This window comes from Nicotiana tabacum, chromosome 2 (genome assembly GCF_000715075.1).
Source record: "Nicotiana tabacum cultivar K326 chromosome 2, ASM71507v2, whole genome shotgun sequence".
Classification (NCBI taxonomy): Eukaryota; Viridiplantae; Streptophyta; class Magnoliopsida; order Solanales; family Solanaceae; genus Nicotiana; species Nicotiana tabacum.
This window is the reverse complement of record NC_134081.1, coordinates 123,383,606-123,404,870: the sequence shown is the minus strand read 5'-3', so window position 1 is coordinate 123,404,870 and position 21,265 is coordinate 123,383,606. Positions and strand designations below refer to the sequence as shown.

The window sequence follows — 21,265 nt, the reverse complement described above, 5'->3', positions numbered from 1 at the left end:
TTGATTAATGGAGTGCATCTCCTCTTTATTCATGGATGAGTTTGGGTAGAAGGAAATCTAACAGGCTTGCTCGGCCGGGTTCACTCGGTTGAGCACCAATCGCGGGGCGTGACACCAAACCTTTCATTCATCTTGTGGAATATGATTGAAAATGAAAATCTATAGAAGAAAACTCATAAGCCATGCCCAGTAAAAGTGGAAGTTACACAAACATCTGATAAGTGATAAGAACAAATACGCATTGATCTTAGCCAGAAGACCAAGAAAAATATAATGCTTATAATACTAACAAATAAAATTTCACTATAAATCATATAAAATTGATACTATTTTTTTGTCAAACCAACTATGCCCACAAAATAGAAGGGCAAAATTAGGATGACAAGAAAGCTAAGCACCAACTGAGCAGCCAACGCTCCTGACGGTTATTTCCACACTTTGGTTTCTCCTCTCCCATTTCTCGTTTTCTCCGCACTTTTCACTTAACCATTGATTATATAATTCAGCACATTTCATCTGTTTAATAGAAACAGCAACTCCATTTTTTGATTTTCTTGTAATTCATTCATCTGTGTCTCCAAAAACATGGCGACGGCTTTTTCTGCTACAAAAGTTTTGCAACCTTTGCCCTTTAATTCTACTAGATCTGCTGAAAAGCCCCTTTTGATCCAAAGCTCATCTTTTCTTGGATCATCATCTTCTCATAAGCTTTCTCTCAAGAAGCCTTTTTTGCCTCCTAATTGCCAGCGTCGATCCAATGCAGCAGTTGTTGCTGTTTCTGATGTTGTTAAGGAAAAGAAGTCCAAGTCCAAATCCTCTCTCTCCAATCTGGTACTTTGCATTTTATTGATTTTTTTTGTATTGATTTTGGCTTTACAAGCTCAGTTTTTATTTGGGTCATGCAAAAGATTCGTGCTTTTTGGGGATTTTACTCAGTTATTTGTGTCTGGTTTTCCGTCTAGTTGATTGGGCTAAAGGGGCCTGCATTTTCTTAATGTAATCCCCATTTTTGGGATAAATTTGGCATTTGCAAGCTCAGTTTTCATTTGGGTCATGTTCATTTTATTTACTTTATTAACTCCATCTTATAAGTGGTGTCTATATGGCTATTTAGTGCTAGTTTCTTTATATTTCTCATATAACATTCCTGTTGCTTGCTAAAGATTCATGCTTTTTGGGATTTTAAAGTGTTTAAAACGTTTTTGTGTGTTAATTTTGTGCTTATTCTCCATTGAATTCTCGTATGACATTGTAGTTGTTTGCAAGATTTGGTCTTTTTGTGATTTTACTCAGTTATTTGTATGTGTTGTTCCATCTAGTTGATTGAGCTAAAGGGTCCTGCATTTTCTTAATTTTCATCCCAATCTTTGATAATTATGACATTTGCTAGTTCAGTTTTCATTTGAATCATGCAACTTTTGACCCAGTTGTAACTCGTTATTCTAAGTGTTTTTATTATGGCGATTTAGGTCCTATGCTTTCTAGGAGTGGTTTAGCCTTTCAGAGATATATGCATTTAGAAAATACAGAGAACTTCTAATATTTTTTATTTGTATTTCATAATACTCGCATGATGCGAGTTAAAATAGAATAACATGGTTAGTATGGATTCATATAGCCGACCCCAACTTGTTTGGGATTGACCGATTGAGGAGTAATAGTAGTTGATCTAGTGCTTACTATTCTTTGAATTTCTCATATAGCATTGTAGTTGTTTGAAAAGAATCGGGCTTTTTGTGATTCTTACCCAATTATTTGTGTCTGCTGTTGCATTTTAGTTGATTACTAAAGAGGAAGGATTGGTACTGTATGAGGACATGGTGCTGGGAAGAGCTTTCGAGGACATGTGCGCCCAAATGTATTACAGGGGGAAAATGTTTGGTTTCGTGCATTTGTACAATGGACAAGAAGCTGTCTCAACTGGTTTCATTAAGCTGTTGAAGAAGGAAGACTCTGTAGTTAGCACTTACCGTGATCACGTCCATGCATTGAGCAAAGGTGTCCCAGCTCGTCAAGTGATGAGTGAGCTATTTGGAAAGACCACGGGCTGTTGCAGAGGCCAGGGTGGATCCATGCACATGTTCTCCAAAGAGCACAATGTTCTTGGTGGTTTCGCTTTTATCGGTGAGGGAATCCCAGTGGCTACAGGTGCTGCATTCACTAGCAAGTACAGAAGGGAGGTCTTGAAGGAGGCTGATTGTGATCATGTCACTCTAGCCTTCTTTGGTGATGGTACTTGCAACAATGGCCAATTCTACGAGTGCTTGAACATGGCCGCGTTGTGGAAATTGCCCATTATCTTTGTTGTTGAGAACAATCTGTGGGCAATTGGGATGTCCCACTTGAGGTCTACTTCTGATCCTGAAATTTGGAAGAAAGGTCCTGCCTTTGGGATGCCCGGGGTTCATGTTGATGGCATGGATGTGTTGAAGGTGAGGGAGGTAGCAAAGGAGGCTATTGGAAGAGCTAGGAGAGGTGAAGGTCCCACTTTGGTCGAATGTGAGACTTACCGATTCAGAGGACACTCTTTGGCCGATCCAGATGAGCTTCGTGACCCTGGTGAGTGTTCCATTTTCCTTTATGTTCATTTTTTTAGATATGGAAATAAATTTCATTAAAAAAAGGGCAAAACAAGGAGTATACGAAAAAAGTAGAAAACCTTACAAAGGAGTATACCAAAAAAGTAGAAAACCTTACAAAGGTGTGTAGCCGGTAATAAAAGGTCCATTTCCCTTATTTTCATTTGGTAAAGTATTGTAAATTCCTCCCATTTACTTGTATTATTATCCATTTATCCTCAATCCACTCGTTGCTGTTCTACATTACCGCTGCTTCAATGAGCGTAGTCCACGTTTTCTAAGGTTTTGAAGGTTCAACAGTTAGTACTTAACAGAGAGCTATTAGTCTATCAAATTAACAATAGGCAGCTTGTCTGAAAACTCGTTAAATGTGTTTTGACTACCCCCTGGGTTTTTGTGTAGTGAATTATGTCAGCAACTATAGAATGTAATAGCACATTAGCCGACCACTTCTTTTAGTAATATGTCTGTACTAACTATTATGACATGGCGAATAGGAGGATATTAGCATTTTGTACGAGAAGCTTCAAGTTGGCTGGTTGTGTGAAATTTTTTGAAATGGTGATTTATGTGTGAGCAACTGAGTAAATGTTACCTCGATAAAGTGTGTGGAGTGAAGAGCACTTCCTATTTGATTATTTCTAGTTCCTTTATGCTCAAGCACATAACACGAAGTATCTCAGGCCGGGGCATCGCCAGATGTATTCTCTGATGGAGACATACCTCCAAAAACAAAGCAAACAAAACACCAGAAAAAAAGAAGCCTATGTAGAAATGATGTAGGATTTTTTGAAGTACCATGAGAGAATGAGCCTTTATTTAATAAAGTAATAAATTTCATTAAAGAAAGGGGAAAACGAGAGAATGAGCCTTTTAAACTCTATTATCTTATTTTTGTTGCACATGTACCCTTATACGTTGTCCACTTTTTGGAGCAAATTACTTCATTTCTTTGACATTAATTTGTTCGTATTGGCAGCTGAAAAGAATCACTATGCCACAAGAGATCCTATCACTGCCTTGAAGAAGTATATGTTTGAGAACAACCTTGTCAGCGAAGCGGAGTTAAAGGCCATAGATAAGAAGATTGATGAGTTGGTTGAAGAGTCAGTTGAGTTTGCAGATGCAAGCCCTGTTCCAGCTCGTAGCCAGCTGCTAGAGAATGTATTTGCTGATCCCAAGGGCTTCGGAATTGGGCCCGATGGAAGGTACAGATGTGAGGATCCCAAGTTCACTGAAGGCACTGCTCATGTCTAGTTATCAAAGCTGTGCTGTGGACCTGCTGCACAAGATGGCTTTCTGTAGTTGATGAGAAGCAGGTTTTCATTAATTTAGTAATTATTAATAGCACCTTCAACACATGTATCGATGTCTTTCCTATGAGAAAGATCTAATGTGTTTTAGTTACTTTATAGTTTCAATTTTGTTCAGGGTGATGTTCTCTTTGTCTTGGTCATTGTTTCTTAGTTCTACTATTCATGAATGACAAAACCTTAAAGGCCTTGCATTCATCTTTTTGTATGTTCAATGGTTGTGAGCATCATCTAGTCTCTTGGCATTCTGTCTTGTTAAATTTCTTTTAGCTACTTTGACTGTGCGGTCAAACTTAACTCTAGTTGTTGCATCCTTATAAAGCTGGGGATGAGTTGTCTACAGGAGAACCAATTTGGAGGGTGCTATTGTTTTGAATATTCGTTATTTGATGTATGTTGTTGATATACCAGTATTTATGTGGCTTGGTCTGTATCATGTAGGTTTTTTACTGGTCTTAGTTAAGCAGAATAAAGAGTTGTACGGGATTCATTAAGAAGAACTCTAAGGTGTTGGATGGACAGGCATGGTTTTAGCAAAGAGCATGCATTCGCGCGTGTTAATGCTCATTCCATGATCTATCTGTATTGCTGAAACTGAAAAAAAGGAGACTAGAGTTCCTGTGGACTTGATGAAAAGAAATTCTAGTGGATTAGTTGACGTTTTTGACTCTTGAATCTGAGGTATTCTACTGGATTAGTAAACAATGTGGCACATGTAAACTATTTTCTAGAGCTGTAACTCTTTTCCATAGTTTTGGAAGGTGGGATTTCATAGTCATAAACAATGGACAATTGCATCGTGCATTTTCTCATCTTCCTGACAAACAACAGACAGAACTCTACTTGGCCTATTCGCCCAGGAGAAATAAGAGTTTGATTCAAATTTTAGAACTGAAGCACCCAAATTTGAAGTAAAGAGTATCTCAAATGTGTGAAAGCAATATGCATGTTGAGGTTGATGAGTTTTTAAAGCCAATGGAATGTAGGTACAGCTAAAGAAAACCAGTGGATGTAACTCAGAACAGCAGAAGAAACCCAGTATATGGAATTTGAGAGAGTGCATGTCCGTCCGGAAAGAGGAGAAAGAGTCATTTCCACGGAACTTTAAACACTAATAATAAACATTTTTGTCATACCATAAAATACAACATAATCAAAGACCTCTATGCAATCTTCCTGGATCTCTGTCACTCCTGTCTATTGTTTACAAAATTTGGCTAAAGGCCAGCAGTTTTTTCGTCAAAGTTTTAGAACGTCACTCACACTGCTAGTCAGAATTAATTTGCAAGAATGTTCATGTCCGTTGGAACACTTTCATACCTTTTTAATCGATCATAAAAGCGAGGCTGCAATGTGCTGTCTTTGTTACATAATTAAAAGAAAATCATAAGCACATAGACAACAGAATCTTAAATCAAAGATCTTGTTTCCATGGATGCACAACCTAGTATGGAGCCCGATGCAGGCTTACACATGGGTCTGGTTTCCCTCCACCTTAAAGGTAAACTCAGTGGGTTGCACACTCTAACTGTGCTCAACTTCACAATGTTAAACTTCCCGGTCCCAGTTTCTTCCCATCGCAGCACTCTTCCTCCCAAAACATAAATTTCATTTCTCAGTGCAGCAAATCCATAATCAAAGACCTCTAGAGGCCGTGGATGGTCAGGTAGAATCACAGGAGGTACCAAACCCCTATGATGCCACTCACCGTCTTCCACTTCCCTAGTTTTGACAGAGCTCCCGCCCCAATCAACAACTGTGCATATATGACCACCATCAAGCACCTGAATTCCCAAATGCATAGCCCTTGAAAATGGCCAAATATCATCTATACTCAGCCACGTTTCATCGGATGGATCAAAAACTACAGATGTCTCCTGCTCTAGTAGCCCAACAAGGTCCGTCAGAACATAAAATTTACCCTCAAACGATAGCCCTATGCAATCCATCTGGGGACTTGGCAAGGGTGGTAGGTCTTCCCACCTGCAAAATCTAAAAAGTTAAGAAAAAGAGTACTGCATAAAACATAATTTAACTGCTAACAACAACAACAACATACCCAGTAATTAGTATTATCCCACACTGTGGGGTCTGGGGAGGGTAGTGTGTACGCAGACCTTACCCCTACCGTGTGAGGAAAACATAATTTAACTGCTATCTTAGGATATCGCCAAATGAGATATTAGCCCTCTTTTGCTTCCCAAAAAAAGGAGGATTAAAAGTTAGAAGCAGAAAGGAACATTTTCTATGATAAATTAACAGGACCACATAAGTTTCTAAAAACTATGACCCCTATGGCAAATGTAGTCAAAGTGATATATATTACCTCGATCTAGACTACTTATAAAAGTTCCACTGATTTTCTTGAAAGCTTAATTTGGACATAATGAAGCTGGAAAGGAAATAAAGAAAAAAATTCTACCATATAAAAACTAAGACCACAAAAAGCGGCAAAACTAAATTTCCGTAAATGAAAAAGGAAAGTTACATGGATACTCCAATAGAAAAATAATTTGGCAAAGGAAAACAAAATAGAACAATGTAGATTCATTTTGAATTCAAATTTGTATTCTAAAAGCTGGTAAATTATCAGCAAGTACCCGGATGTGGTGATAAATGGGAAATTAGTTCCACTGCATCTTTGCGAGGGAGGTACTATAAACAATGATTACCACACTATGGACGGGTGTGAGTGAAAACTTAGTCGACCACATAAGCACCCCAATGTGGTATTAAGATATAAAAAGGCTCTTTCATCGTAACGATGATGATGGTAAAGAAGCTAGTCCAAGAGGCTTGAATTCAAATAGGTGGTTGGAACATAGGCAAGAGACTATGTGGACAGGGGAAATGACTAGAGACATCGACAACATAGGCATGAGATAGATAAAAATAGGAACTGAAATCATTGTGAAACCAGGACATAAGGATAAGGTTGTTCCATCAAATAATGTGGCTCATCATCGGGTGGTGTCGGATCCTCCAAAAGTAGTTTATTTTCGAAGGATCCGACACGGGTGTGGCAGCATTTTGGAGAGTCTGCGCAGTATAGCCATCAAATACCTTCCTTTATGAGAAAGCAACTTCGCAATATATCTTATAATGTTTTCACTATCACTAATAGGCTTGTAACCCCTTAGTGTTCGCTAGTCCCTCTTTCTTTCCCGTGATAACAATAAAGGATGCACGGAATACAACACGGTCTCTGTCAACTCTTCCTTGATCGTACTCTATCATTGTTGGAAGAATGCCAAGGTGAAATCATCAAGTCGGGGGTGTTCGCTTCCTCTTCTCCGATGGCCCTCCCCAACCAATCCCTCCTACCTTCACCTATTTGGTTAAAGTCTAACCCTCTAACTTAAGTCTCCAAGTCACTCCCATTCAAAACAAAGTTTCATAGCACCCATAATTGCCGCCTCCATCTCCTCCTTACTCTCATCCAATAATTATGTATTATTTCCTATTTCATGACATATGTACACATAACTTAAACCCAACAAGTTGAACGTTCCCAAAATCTCCTTTTCTTCCTCTTTTCCTACAATTGCAATAGATATATGGCATAATATATCTGATATTTAAGGTTGCCACTTCAATACCTTCTTCTGCATAGCAGTAAGAAAACTTATGGTCGTACATGGGTTTTTTAGTTAGTATCTTATGACCGATCATATATATATATATATTTTTAAAAAGACATGAATTCGCATGAATACTTCCACTGGTTAACTTTTTTTCTCTGAGACTATAAATCGTCAGCCTCTAGCTGAAAAGCTGCTAATCAAATTAAGGTGATATGTGCATAGAATTGTCAAAACCAGAAAACAAGTGACCTGTAAAGGATAAAAAAATATTAACTTCAACAGAGGAGCGAGCGGTGTACTTGACCAAAGTGAAAATGAAAAAAATGGCGAAACAGAAGCTGAAACGAAAAACTACGTTAGCAAAAAATGCAGAAAGAAGTGAAAATGTTAAATACAGTCTGGTTCACAAATCATTTTCTGCATACTTTCAATTTCTTCCGCTATATTAGTTATACCTAGCCCCTGAAACAATTTGATAATCTCGACAACAATTGGTTAACTTGTGGACCAAATAGTAGCATGATAAACTATTTAAATATTGTCAATTTCATGGATCCTTTGCAACTTCAATGGTCCATGTTTTACCCTTATCTAAGCTTAGTTCAGTATTCAAAAAGCCATATTTCCTTATACACTTAAAATGTGCAAGGGAATGTTTGACCTAGTTAATTAAATATTGAAGCAAAAGCAAATCAAATATTCCATAAGTTTCTAATACATACTTGTCTGTCAGAGGATTATAAACTTCAACAAGAGCAAGCCCTCCTCTCGATGATGTGTCGCGCCCTCCAGCTACATAAACCTTACCAGAGACAACACTGCAGGCGAAGTGAGAACGTGGTGTTTTCATACTTGTAACTCTTCTCCACTCTTTTCTGAAAGGATCAAATTGGAAAACTTCATTTGTTGTCAGGGCTTTTTGACGGGAAAACACTTGATCACTTGCTTCATATGTGCCGCCAATCAGAAGAAACTTATTCGAGACACAAGCACATGAGAAACCAAGGTGCTTCTGTTTAGGGTGGCTTGTGGGTACCCTGGGCAGAGGGTGCCACCTATCAGCTTCAGGATCATAAGCAATCCACTGATTCTCAGATCCTTCGGTCAGAACAAACAACCAGTTTCCGCACCATCCTTCTCTAGCTTTGTAATTGGAATATTCTGCACTGTGGAACAGCTTCCTCCATTCTCTACATACAGTTTCGAGAATACCATGATATCCATGTGATATCATTGCTAGACATCTCAATGCCAAATCATCTGGTAATCCAGGTATTATCGGTTGATGAATTGTCTCCCTACAGAAAAGTTACCTCAGAAATGAATCAGGGTATGAAATAGAGATAAGGAAATAGCATGCAGAGGTCAGGATTTGAAACGCAACATTGGAGCATGAGATGTACAGTGCTTTTGACTACATATCACTAAAGACTTTCTTAGCATTTAAGATGACTTGCACAAGAAAGTCTACAAGTTCAAAGAGTCAGTTTTGAGCTTAGAGAAGTTGTAACGAGGGGCACAATAGAGGCAAAATGATGGCAATAAAGTACTGCAGTCCAAAGTACTATAGACAGGAAAAGTTTCCTTAATTGAAATAAAGTAAGGAAAAAACAAAAGGTGACGAAATAGCACACCAAAAAGAACAGATATGAATAGATGGGTTATAGCAAAAACGAGCTCCATGATTTGAGCTACTTCATACCAACAATCTATCTCGAAGAAGCTACTGTTGATTTTTGTAATATACAATCTTTGATTTCATTAGACTTTTGATGAAGGATTTCATTGGACTTGAAATATAGAAGATTTACAGCAAACTTACTGAAAATCTGTGACTCATGAAACATGAGAAAACTTGGGTTAACTATCCAAGCTTCCCATGGCAATACATTAGATAAATCAGATTATGCTTTCTACCACTTAAAGATCCATCAATAACTATATTCATTCTCAAAAAGAAAAAAAGAAAAATCATATTTCCAATTTAAGAGAAACTACTGGAAGAAGACTCTTGATAGAAAAAGAACTGAACTGTTTCCGAGTTTTTAATAAGCATCCAGGTAGATTTCCTCCATATAGAGGGCGTATTGGACTGCATCTCATCAGAAGAGCCACAATCTGCAGCCCATTTTGTACTAATTTATCACCAATCAATCCGTATCTGTATTCACTGTTCACATGACCAATTAAACTACATGGATTTAAGTTACGGACACTGACAATATCAAGATTTTTTTTATACCATCAGTGAATCTCACCTTTAAAGCATGTTAGTTACCATTTTTATCAGATTCTTAATTAATGCTCCTCAATCGATTTACCTGTAATTATTCCAAGAGCTTCGACAAAAACATAAATTTCAAGCAAACCTCAGTTAATGTACCTCAATGTAATTAAAGAGCTATAAACAACACCACACTTTCCTTACAAGAGGGAATCAAAAACTCAAAGTCAGATAATGAAGCACTCACCATAACATAAAAACACACACAGATAAATAATAATCCATCAATCAAATGAATTTCAGATATCTCTTTCTTTCTTTGACCCAATAAGTGTAAACCCATTTTAAATAATATTCGCAAGACTATCCTTTACAATTAAAAAAAAACCAATACTTTAAGGAAAAGTCAGAGCTGAAAAACAAATACAAAGTGATGATATGGAGATTTTCTTACATTAATGAGGTCATTGGCTAAGAGCTCATAATTTCCGAAGAAATGATTACTCAAATGATGGACAGAGCAAATGAAACTTGAAATGGGTCAAGAAATCCAGCTGGTTTAAAGTTTTTTTTTTTTATGTAATTAGTGTTGTTTCTGGATGCTGCATCCAATTGCGATTTCACACACCTAACACACTACAACAAGAAGAACGAGACTGACTTTCTGGTGGTTAATATAGAAAGAGGGCTTATATTTTGTTTGGGTTTATCCATGTATTTTTCTGAGACCATTTCCGACAATTTAAGACTAAAGGAAAAAGAAAGGTTTAATACACAAAATAGCACCTGAATTTGTACTGTTTTGCAAACTTGACCATTGACTTTTAGTTTTCTCAAATAAGTACGTCTAGCTGACAAAAACTATAAGTTTAAATTTAAATGCTTATAATCCTGTATGTTTCTCACCCTAGCTGATATGGATATTGTGTTCAGGTCGGATATTACCGAGAAAATGCTTCCAGATGAAGTGTTGAGGCCTACGCAGAAAGAAGAAAAGAAGTTAGACAGGAAGAGAAAAATGAACACAAGGGTAATACCAACATTGGGAGTTAAGGCTTACCTGATTCAGAGCTTGCTGCGCTTCGTTGAAAAGGCTCGATGCCTGGCCCGAGTCCTTCCTCGAGACCTCCAAATCGCTCAGGCCGGTAGTATCTTCGACCCTAATAAAATAATCACAAAAGGGATCTTCCTTTCCGTGGCCTCCTTCGATGGAGAGGGTCTTCAAGGCCCGTGCCTCTTGAATCATCTCCTCGAAAAATGAGTATACTACCATTAATCTTCAACACATCATTCAAAAAATTCTTAAATTATATATATTGAATTACTCGTCTCTACTGCACTCTCAAATTATAGACACTTAGACTAGGATTTTCCATTGCTTATTGTTACATTTGAGTGGAATAATATTTGATATATTTAATATAATCTCTTTTTCTTGTTTTTATATAGATTTTGTTTATGCACTACTACTTTTTCTTAAATTTATTATAAAATTATGCTATCAAATACTTGGATAATTGAGGAGTTTCGTTGAATTTTGAGTACGAGTTCAAAGAGGTTATTTCATAAATGATAAGTCAAATTACTTAATTCATAAAAAATAAGTATTACCTTTGTTTTTAAAGACATTCTGTGATACTTAAGCAAAATTGAATATCTTTTTAATAATAAAAATAGTTTATTGAATTTCATGATATTCATATAAAGTTGAATGATTTTTTCTAGTAACTTTGTTGTAATAAGTTGAAAGTTGAGAATGCAAAGTATCAAATATGTACAAAGAGTAGGGGTGAAAATGCACTTTTTCTGCAAAACGGGAGAAACACTGAGAAAACACTCATAAACTGAAGAAAGAGCAGCTGAAGAACCAGTGTTCCGCCGACGAGCCAGAGGAAGATGCTATCATTCTATTACCACACTCGTCGTCGTACTCTTCCCACTTTTCTCCGGCGGCGTCACCTTTCTTCTTCTTCTACTTCGTCCAAAGTTCCTCTTCTCTGGAAATCTGAAATCACTGATTCTTCCGAATCAATCACCACCGTCCAATTATATTCCTGGGGCCGTGGTGCTTCCGGCCAATTAGGTGGCGGTATTGAAGAAATACGAATTTACCCTTCTCCTGTTGCCTCATTTTCTCTGCCTCCTACTTTCCGTTTATCTTCTCCTATTCCTGGTCGTCTTCCTTCATCTAATAATGTGGGAAATGCTGACGTGGAAATAGGAATTTCATGTGGGCTTTTTCATTCAGCTTTATTGGTTGATGGGAATTTATGGATTTGGGGTAAAGGTGATGGAGGTCGTCTTGGTTTTGGTCATGAGAATCCAGTTTTTGTTCCTACTTTGAATACTAATTTGGGCTCGGTGAGAAGCGTTGCTCTTGGGGGGCTTCATTCTGTTGCTCTTAACTCTCTTGGCCAGGTCTTCACTTGGTCAGTACCAATTCCAACTATGGTTAATTAATTTTTCACCTCATTTTTATTACTTAACAACAACAACAACAACAACCCAATATAATACCACTAGTGGTGTCTGGGGAGGGTAGTGTGTACGTAGACCTTACCCCTACCATGAGGTAGAGAGGTTGTTTCCAACAAAACCTCGGCATCCTTCCCTCCAAGAATCCCCACCTTGCTCTTGGGGTGACTCGAACTCACAACCTCTTGGTTGGAAGTGGAGGAGCAACCCCTCTTGTCAATTTTTATTACTTAACCATAGTTGAATACAGTAATTTGGGTGGTTCTAGTTTATAAATAGTGCCTTTACTTAGTTTTGTTTGTTAACTAGAAAGGAATGTGGAGAAAGGTTGAATTTTGATGCTTAACTGAAAAATCTATTTTTAGTCTCTTATTTTGGAAAGCAGCTGCTTGCTATTAAAACTGTGAATTTCAGATGAATAAACACATTCAATGGCTGCACGAGCAAACGTTTAAACTTTCTTGATCAGTGTTCCATTGTGTAATAATTTTTTTAAGCTGATTAGGCAATAATATTTTCCTTGTGTAATTGTATCGTAATCTCTTTGTAGTGTGGTTTCACTTAGTTTTGCGAGATAAGTGTGAATGAATGTGGAAGTACTGAAGTTTAAGGTAATCTGTTTGCTGAACCAAAATATTCCTGTTCAGTCTATATTCTCTTTGTTAAGACAGTTGTTGCCTCTTATTGTTTTGGTTAACTTAAGTTGAAGGAACACACAGAATGGCTGCACAAAAAATAGACAAATGAACAAGTAGAGTCATGGATTTTTCCATTGAAGAGTTTGACATAAGTATTCTAATTCCTTTAGTGGAAAGAGAAATGATATTTAATTATTGATGGCGAATATTTTGAACTATCTGATAAAACCAGATTCAGTAGTTTTGTTCATTATAACTTGATTCTTTTATGGAAAAATGAAGTTTTCAGGGGTTACGGTGGCTTTGGTGCTCTTGGTCATACAGTTTATCATAGAGAGCTGGTTCCTAGATTAGTTGAGGGCTCTTGGGATGCAGAAATATGCCACGTTGCAACCAGTGGGACACATACAGCTGCTATAACAAAGTCAGGTTGGAAATTCAAACATTTTCAGGCTTCGCCCTTAACCATATAGAGAGAAAGTGTGCTATCATCCTTTCTTATAGTTATGTTTTTTGGATTGTTTGATTTAGATTTTTTACTTCTATCAGCTGATTCATCATAAGTAGTTATAATTGGATTACTCATTTGGCAATAAAGTCACTTCTTTCATCCATTTTACTCCATAAATCTGGTGTTATCCAGATGCTAGTTAAAAAAGTTCCTAATTGCAAACAATTCTTTAGAAGGAAAATGTGCCCAGAAATGTGGTGGTAGGAGATTGGAATATTTATCATTCATCCATAATAAAGAAATATAAATTTCTATTTGATAACCTAGATATTCGCTTCCCAACATGAAATTCGGTTGTAAGGTACTTACCGTTCTAATTATTGCCTTTTCTTTTACTCAATTAAATTTAGATGTGAAGTAGAACTTAGTGTTTATTCTTTTCCTTTAACTCAGAGTTTAAATTTTTAGTTGTTATCATTAGGTGAGCTTTATACTTGGGGCCGAGATGAAGGGGATGGTCGATTAGGCCTTGGTCCAGGTCGAGGCCCAAATGAAGGAGGTGGTCTTAGCATCCCTTCAAAGGTAAAAGCACTTCCTGTGAGCGCAGCTGCTGTTTCATGTGGTGGTTTTTTCACAATGGCACTATCTGAAGAGGGAGAGCTTTGGAATTGGGGAGGTAGATACTATCGCATTTTTGAGAATTTTCTGTTATAATCCTTTTGAAGAAAGTCAATTTATTGAAAGGAAGGTGGTGTTTTCCGGGCTACACCATTATTTATGTCTGATGTTTATCAAAAAGATTAAAAGGAAGGTTTTCTGCTGTGTTTCTTTTATCATACTCGAGTACTGGAGCGTAAAGATGATTTCACTGTGAAGGCAAAATATGGCATTGATGTTGTCTTATTTTCTTTATTGCAATTTAAGGGACATATTAGTCTTAATCGAAATGCCTTGCATGTGTTTCAATGATATTAGATAGCAGAAAACTTCTCTTATATTACAGCTAAGGGTGGTTACCGGACGGGCTGGACCGAGCTAGTCATGAGAAAAAACCGCCCGTCCGGTTAGTGGGGCGGGCTGGTTAGTGGGCTGGTATACCGGGCTGTTAGTGGGCATCCAATTATGAGGATATTTATGGGATCGAGCTGCGCGGCGTAGCAAGCCAGATTGGCTTTATATATTATTATTATTATTATTATTATTATTATTATTATTATTATTATTATTATTATTATTATTATTATTATTATTATTATTCAATGTAATTGATACTTAAATGTTTGCAAACTTCTAAATAATAAAATAAGTATTGTAAGATATAAAATTAAACTTTTAAAGTTCAAAGTTTAAACTTTAAAGTGTTAAATTTGAAATTTGAATTTGAAAATTTGAAAATTGAAATTAAGTGGCTACATAAAATTATTTAATAAGACCAATATGTAAGGATCAAACTTCAAAGGCTTTCAATTTCATATTTTTGTGCATAATAATACTTCAAATTAACTTGTCTAGTAAACTAGCACATTAAGCTTAAATAAGTCTAATAAATTCAAAATAACACAAATTGTTTCAAATAAACTTAAATACGAATTCTTGAAGGACGCTCAAGACAACCCTTGATATACCTCCTTAAACCAGATCCGCCCTCCCACTTTAGACGAATATTAAAGACTCGACCACAGTTCTTGCACTTTACTTTGCGAACTTCTTCATTTTCTTCTACCACCTTAAAGTGTTCCTAAACATGTGAGCGCACTCTAGAAGCACGGTGCATGATTTAACTTTAACCTAACAAAAATGGTAAACACACTTCACTTGATAATTGTAATTTTGTAGTGGCTACCGTAAATAATTGATAAAACTTGAAATATTAATTAATTGAGAACTTGAGAGCAATAAGCAATTCAATAATCAAGAGGAAATTGAGAGAGAATTAGAGTAGAAGAAGAGAGCAAGTTGTGAGAAAAAACGAAGAAGATGGGGGCTATTTATAATTTTTAAAAAGCTAAAAATATAATTTATCAATCACTTGAAAAGTAGAAGACATTCTTTGCACCAAATAAGAGTTATAGCATTCATATCTGTTGCTCTTAATTCCAACAAGTTTAGCGCCCCAAAAGTCACATCCATAATAATGAACCAGACCTAGAAACAAACTTGATGAAGTATCAAGTCTTGTACTGTGAGTTCTATGATAGAATTTGACTTTGTCTGGAATACGCCTGGAGATTCCAGTGTTGATCTTTTTTCTCTATTTTTTGGGTATACTTTAGAACATCTTATTGCCTATTATGTAATCTCTCTTTTCTGAATAGCAGCAATAACATTTCTGGTGATTTCTTTTCTCAGCCAACTCGAACTATGAGCTCGGAAGAGGTGACAAATTAGGTGGTTGGAAACCACAACCAGTTTCAAGCCTTAAAGGTGTTCGTGTTGTTCAGATAGCTAGTGGGGGATATCATTCTCTAGCTTTGACTGGTAACATACAGTGAAACTAGTATATCTTACATGCATATTTGTATCTGAACTACTTATGTTAGAAAGTATCCTTTACTCTCAGATAAGGGAGAAGTGCTTTCATGGGGTCATGGAGGCCATGGTCAACTAGGTAATTCTTCTCTTCACAACCAGAAAGTGCCTATCCCAGTTGAGACTTTGACCCACGAGAAAGTCATCTATATAGCTTGTGGAGGTTCATCATCGGCAGCTATAACTGGTAAACATGTCACAATTGTTCTGATCCAATTGTTACCACTTCCCATCACTGCTTTAGAGACCTGCTGGTCAACGAGCGATGTTCATTTTTCTTGCATATTTAGCTTATTGTACAAAGGATGTAATGTTGTTGGCTAATGATTAATTTTATTGGTGACAGATGGTGGCAAGCTATACATGTGGGGCAATGCACAAGATTGTCAACTGGGGGTTCCCGGACTGCCGGAGAAACAGTTATCTCCTATTGAAGTCAAGTTTCTCATGGAGGACGATGGACTTGGGAACCATAACGTGCTTTCAGTAGCCATTGGGGCTTCTCATGCCATGTGCCTGGTTTCCAGGTCAGGTCACTGAAAAGGTTGAAAAGGATTCAGTTTGGTTCAAGAATTTTATAAGGACTCAATAGAGATAGAGCAGTTTTCTGCAACATTTTATTTGGTAAAATACCAGGAAAATTTTAGAGTTTAGGCCCTGGGGGACGCTGATAGTCCCAGGAACTTTATTTTCGCCTATCAAGAGACCTCCACAGTTTTGTGCGCTTTCTTGTCTAGTACTCCGAAATAAATGTTGAGTTGCTTGTTAGTCATCAAAGCAGCAACTAGGACTAGGACTACATTGTACGTGTGCCTTTCACAGGCTTATCATTGACAAAGCAGCTTCTAAGCTCTGAATGTTGTATCCGCTTGATTAGCTCTCTTGAAAATAAGGTTTCCTTTACATGTTGATGCTAGGTTTGTTAGTGGTGAACCTGAGAGACAGAAAAGAATACCTATTAAGGCTTTAGCATTTTTGTGTATAGATGCTATTTCATTTTTCATTGCGCCGAGGTAGGGGTAAGTTATGCATGTACACTAGCCTCCCCAGACCCCACTTGTGGGATTTCACCGGGTATTTTCACTATTTTGTTGTTGGTGAGTTAATGTTTGAAAAGCCCATTTTGATGATTGACTATTTACTTGGTTTCTACTCCTATTATTGTTGATTAAAACTGTGACTGAGCAGTAGTGGAATAGTTTGAAATTTTAGTTGGTGGAAGCTTAGTGATCTTTTGGTAGTCAGGTCATCTTACCATTGTCAGACCGACAGTTCATTCTTTTCCATGAGCTGTTGCATTAATTCAGTGTCAAGGTTTACAGTAACCAAAAATTTGCTGAAGATTTTCTATAATTGTGTTTAAAGGCTGAACTCTCACTTCTTATATATATCCTTCCCGTTCCCCCAATTTGACACTCAAATTCAGCATTAAACTGGGTAACACTTGACTTACACCAAAAGAGAAAATATCACTTAACCATCAAAATGTCTTTACAAAAACCATGAAAACGTATCCATGATACCTCATATTGAACGTACAATGTAATACATTCTACTTTTCACCACTTCTAGTTTATTCGATGGTGCATGATTTTCTACTAGTCAAGGTAATTTAAAGGAATATAGGTAAAAAGTAAAAAAATCGAACTCTATTGTAGACAAACCCAAGTATTTAAGTGGATTTTTCGGGCTATCAAAAGAAGCAAGAAAAAGTGAAATATATAGGATGGAAGAGGACATGGAAAATACTGTTGGCAAAAGTTTTAAGGGGTCGTTTGGGTGAGTGTATAAGAATAGTACGGTATAAAGTGTGTTAGTAATGCAGTGATTACTAATGCATGAGTTAGTTATGCAAAGATTATTTCTTATCCACCGTTTGGTATGACGTATTAAAAACTACATGCATTGCATAATGTTTAAAAAAATTAGTTATTTACAAATATGCCCTTCATATTCTTTAGCTTTAAGGTATTTTAAGGATAATTTTATCTTTAACCATGCTAATGCATGTATTAATAGCCTTTGTATTGCTAATACCATAGTTTGCTATGTATTAGTTATACATAGGATAATATCTAATATGTTGTATAACTAATACTTGCATTAGTAATATATATATGTTGAAAAAGTATACCAAAGCATGCGTTATTTTTTCTAATGCATCCTAACAAACGACTCCTAAGAGTTGATATTATGAACAGTATGGGTGTTCACGAGTGGTGTATTCGATGTTTGGTCCCTCTGAATAATAGAACACTACAAAACTGCAAGTAGAAAGTATACCGTCGTCTTCCCTGCATCATAACTTGTGTTTCTTTTTGACTCGATGCACGCTTATGGAATAGTTGCCCCTACATGAACTCTACGTGCTTCTATAAATGATTATGGTGCATCATTTCCTTTCCTCCCTCTTTATTACTTCTTTATGACAATAAAAGAGTTGTGGTGTTAAAAGAGCTACGTATTGTGGAGTCTAGTCTCACTTGGACTAGAGAGGGAGGACTAAACAACTTTAAGGGTCGAAAGTTCTTGTTAGAGGCGGAGCCAGAATTTTAATTATAGGTTTTGGAATTGACAACGACATCTTCAAGTGCTAATGACTGAGTTCTATCTTTAATATTTGACATATTTAATGAATTTTTAAGATATATATAGCATTTGAACAAAAATATTAGGTTTGACTAAACCCTAGCTCGACTTCTATCTCCACCCTAAATCTTGTAACAAAATGGTAGTTGAATCGGGTGGCCCGATGATAGTAAAACCGCTACTAATTCAAGCTTTCCAGGATGATTAAACCCGTAACTTCATGAGCTAATTTTTAGGATATAATAATAATAATACGATTTTTTATGGTGAGCCGGTGGCCATTGTCGTTCTCAAAAAAAAAATGAAGAAAAGAAAAATACATGTTCAATTTCCTATAGGATGAGAGTAGGACGACCACAACAACAGTCTATTCTTTTAAAATGCAAAAGTAAGCCAATTGTTTGACCAACTCGGATCCTACAATGACCAAAAAAAAAGACGATTAAAGTAAACATTATACTCTAGTTTTTGACGCCCAAAAGGATTAAAACTTCTCTCACCATCAAAACGTTAAGTTGTCTGTTCTTGTTAAATTGGCCAAAAATATCACTATTTCTAAGAGTGATTAAAAGTTTAAAAATCACGAGTTCTCATTTATATGCTAAAATTTATAAAGAAACTCTTATCAAATTTCACAAAGTTGGTGGATCTACTACATAAACAACGTCAAAATTTGCTCAAGTCAAGAAGATTACAATTGTTCAAACTAGTAACTTTAGCCTAGAAGAGACTAATTTGAACAGAAAAAAAAAGAAGAAGAAGTAAAACTTAACCAATCAAAATATGTATAACGTACTCCTATAATATGTATCATGTGCTATATGCTGACAATAATTGAATATTTATCTTCTAAATCACAAATGGACTAAACTCAAATTTTTAACTTATGCCATGGAAGTATTAAAAGCAGAACACTGATTGGCCGGTCTTGAAACCTCTTCGCCGGCGCTAGCAGGACACGCCATGAACTCCACCGGCAGCGGCGGCACCATACAGTTGTACGACAAACACAACGCTACTGAATCCGGCAATAATAATCCCGATTCTACCGGAAATCCAGAAATATAATTATGTTGCAAATACAGAGTTTTTGTATTTCCACTGTAAACACTCTCCACATACTCTTTTGGAACTTCTCCGTTGAACCGGTTGTTGTTAAGAAACAAAGTTTCTACTCCGGCGAGAATACCAGTGAGTTTCCCGGTTAGCGAGTTGTGACTCAGATCCACGGTGGATCCAGAACCGTAGACGGCGGCGGTTGACGGTGATAGCGGTAGTTGTGGGACCCCTCCAGTCAAATAATTCCGTTGGAGGAACATTGATGACAACGTGGAACGGAAAAGTGATGAAGTGATGGGCCCACTGAAACGGTTCATGCTTAAGTCGAGGTACACTAACTCTGAGAGTGATTCGAGTACGTTGAGTGGTCCCCACAATCGATTTCGTGATACCGACAGATAACGGAGCGTTAACGGCATACTTTTTTTCAACATTCCCGAGAACTGGTTGTTACTCAAATCCAAATGGAGTAATTCCGCCGGCAGTAACCGAGGAATCTCGCCGTTGAGTTTGTTGGACCCGATAATTAATACCTTCAGCTCAGTTAACCCGGATATCGAACCCGGGATTGTTCCAGTGAGTTGATTATGACTCAAATCTAGCGTATGAAGATTCGGGAGCGTGAAAATGGAAGTCGGAATGGAGCCAGTAAGGCGATTGTTAGTGAGAGAAACGACACTGAGGTTTTTGAGGGTTCCGAGTTGGGAAGGGATCGGACCGGTGACAATGCCGGCGCAAAGAACAAGCTGAGTTAACTCGGAGAGATTAGCAATAGAAGGAGATAACGTACCGGCTAAGCCGGGCGAATCAGAAAGGCCAGAGCCAAGGGTAAGAGAAGTGACACGTCTAGGAAAGAGGGAATTGGTAGAGCAAGTAATTCCAGCAAAAGTGGAACATGGGTCTGAAGCAGTGAAATCCCAGCTAGTGAAAAATGCATTTGAAGAAGAAGGATTTATGTCGGTAAGGCTGTTTTTAATATCACGTAAAGCAGATAAATCAATAGGATTGAGTCCTTGTGCTTGTTCTATAGTTGAGAGAAGGACAAAAAGAAGCAACAAAAGGAACAACTTCATAGCCATTTTGTTTCTTGTTTTTACTTCTTTTGGTAGCTTTCTGTTGTAGCTTTTTGAGTAACTGAAAATGGAAAACAGGGAGGGTCAAATAGGAAGAAGAAAGGAGGAAAAAAGTAGTGTTGTTTTTACAAAGGAAATATGGTGGCTGAGTTGTCAGATTCCTTAGTCACACTCACTCTTATTTGTGCTCATGTGCACGCTATGGGGATAATGAAAAAGAAATATGAGGTCCTAGAAAATGTAGTGGGATATTTCTCCGGCAAAGGAGAGAGAGAGGGGGGGACTGAAATTGGTTTACATGAGGTGGGAAGGAGTAAATTTTAGAAAGAGAAAGAAAAGTAAATGAGAAAGAGCTGTGGAAATTATTATGTTTGGGGCCAACGGTAAAATCTGTTAGCAAACAATATTACTCCCTCAGTTTCAATTTACCTATTTCTTTTCTGGTCCGTTCAAAAAAAAAATAACCCTTTTATAAATTTAAAAATAATTTAGCTTAAATTTTCAATTCTATCCTTAATAAGAAGCTTTTATAACCACACAAATAATCTGGATCCTTTTTGACTTGTTTAGGACCATAAATTCCAAAAGTCTTCGTTTTATCTTAAACTCCGTGTCCAATCAAACAAGTCACATAAATTGAAACGGAGGGAGTAGTAAAATTATCGTCTAAGGGGTCGTTTGGTTAACTTATCCCTGGATTAATTATCCCGAGATTACTTTATCCCAAGATTATTATCTAAGTCTTTCATAA

At 36.9% G+C, this 21,265-nt stretch overlaps 4 protein-coding genes across 4 annotated transcripts; 2 read left to right on the top strand and 2 right to left on the bottom strand.

Moving 5' to 3' along the window:
* Positions 1-336: 336 nt before the first annotated feature.
* LOC107760338 (pyruvate dehydrogenase E1 component subunit alpha-3, chloroplastic) lies at positions 337-4,165 on the top strand. The gene is made up of 3 exons (XM_016578371.2): positions 337-831; positions 1,779-2,559; positions 3,559-4,165. Exons 1-3 carry the CDS (start codon positions 586-588, stop codon positions 3,834-3,836), a joined length of 1,305 nt encoding a protein of 434 aa, XP_016433857.1. The 5' UTR covers positions 337-585; the 3' UTR covers positions 3,837-4,165.
* Positions 4,166-5,194: 1,029 nt separating this feature from the next.
* Positions 5,195-10,443, bottom strand: LOC107760337 (F-box/kelch-repeat protein At1g16250-like). The gene is made up of 3 exons (XM_016578370.2): positions 10,155-10,443; positions 8,199-8,774; positions 5,195-5,875 (listed from the first exon to the last, which is right to left on the bottom strand). Exons 1-3 carry the CDS (start codon positions 10,166-10,168, stop codon positions 5,302-5,304), a joined length of 1,164 nt encoding a protein of 387 aa, XP_016433856.1. The 5' UTR covers positions 10,169-10,443; the 3' UTR covers positions 5,195-5,301.
* Positions 10,444-11,501: 1,058 nt separating this feature from the next.
* LOC107760336 (RCC1 domain-containing protein RUG3, mitochondrial-like) lies at positions 11,502-16,931 on the top strand. Its single transcript, XM_016578369.2, has 6 exons — positions 11,502-12,129; positions 13,103-13,242; positions 13,746-13,940; positions 15,614-15,742; positions 15,825-15,980; positions 16,140-16,931. Exons 1-6 carry the CDS (start codon positions 11,597-11,599, stop codon positions 16,331-16,333), a joined length of 1,347 nt encoding a protein of 448 aa, XP_016433855.1. The 5' UTR covers positions 11,502-11,596; the 3' UTR covers positions 16,334-16,931.
* A 2,101-nt stretch (positions 16,932-19,032) lies between these two features.
* On the bottom strand, positions 19,033-20,849 carry LOC107760335 (uncharacterized). Its single transcript, XM_016578368.2, has one exon. It carries the CDS (start codon positions 20,518-20,520, stop codon positions 19,267-19,269), a length of 1,254 nt encoding a protein of 417 aa, XP_016433854.1. The 5' UTR covers positions 20,521-20,849; the 3' UTR covers positions 19,033-19,266.
* Between the last annotated feature and the right edge of the window lie 416 nt (positions 20,850-21,265).

Excerpts from the sequence above, each read along its gene's own strand:
- LOC107760337 (XM_016578370.2), bottom strand. Across the intron at positions 5,876-8,198 it reads TATAATCCTCTGACAGACAA|GTGGGAAGACCTACCACCCT; the intron begins GTATGTATTAGA and ends TAGATTTTGCAG.
- LOC107760335 (XM_016578368.2), bottom strand. The coding sequence starts at position 20,520 with ATGGCTATGAAGTTGTTCCTTTTGTTGCTTCTTTTTGTCCTTCTCTCA.
- LOC107760336 (XM_016578369.2), top strand. The coding sequence starts at position 11,597 with ATGCTATCATTCTATTACCACACTCGTCGTCGTACTCTTCCCACTTTT. Across the intron at positions 15,743-15,824 it reads TCATTCTCTAGCTTTGACTG|ATAAGGGAGAAGTGCTTTCA; the intron begins GTAACATACAGT and ends CTTTACTCTCAG. Across the intron at positions 15,981-16,139 it reads ATCATCGGCAGCTATAACTG|ATGGTGGCAAGCTATACATG; the intron begins GTAAACATGTCA and ends TATTGGTGACAG.
- LOC107760338 (XM_016578371.2), top strand. The coding sequence starts at position 586 with ATGGCGACGGCTTTTTCTGCTACAAAAGTTTTGCAACCTTTGCCCTTT. Across the intron at positions 832-1,778 it reads AATCCTCTCTCTCCAATCTG|TTGATTACTAAAGAGGAAGG; the intron begins GTACTTTGCATT and ends GTTGCATTTTAG. Across the intron at positions 2,560-3,558 it reads AGATGAGCTTCGTGACCCTG|CTGAAAAGAATCACTATGCC; the intron begins GTGAGTGTTCCA and ends TCGTATTGGCAG.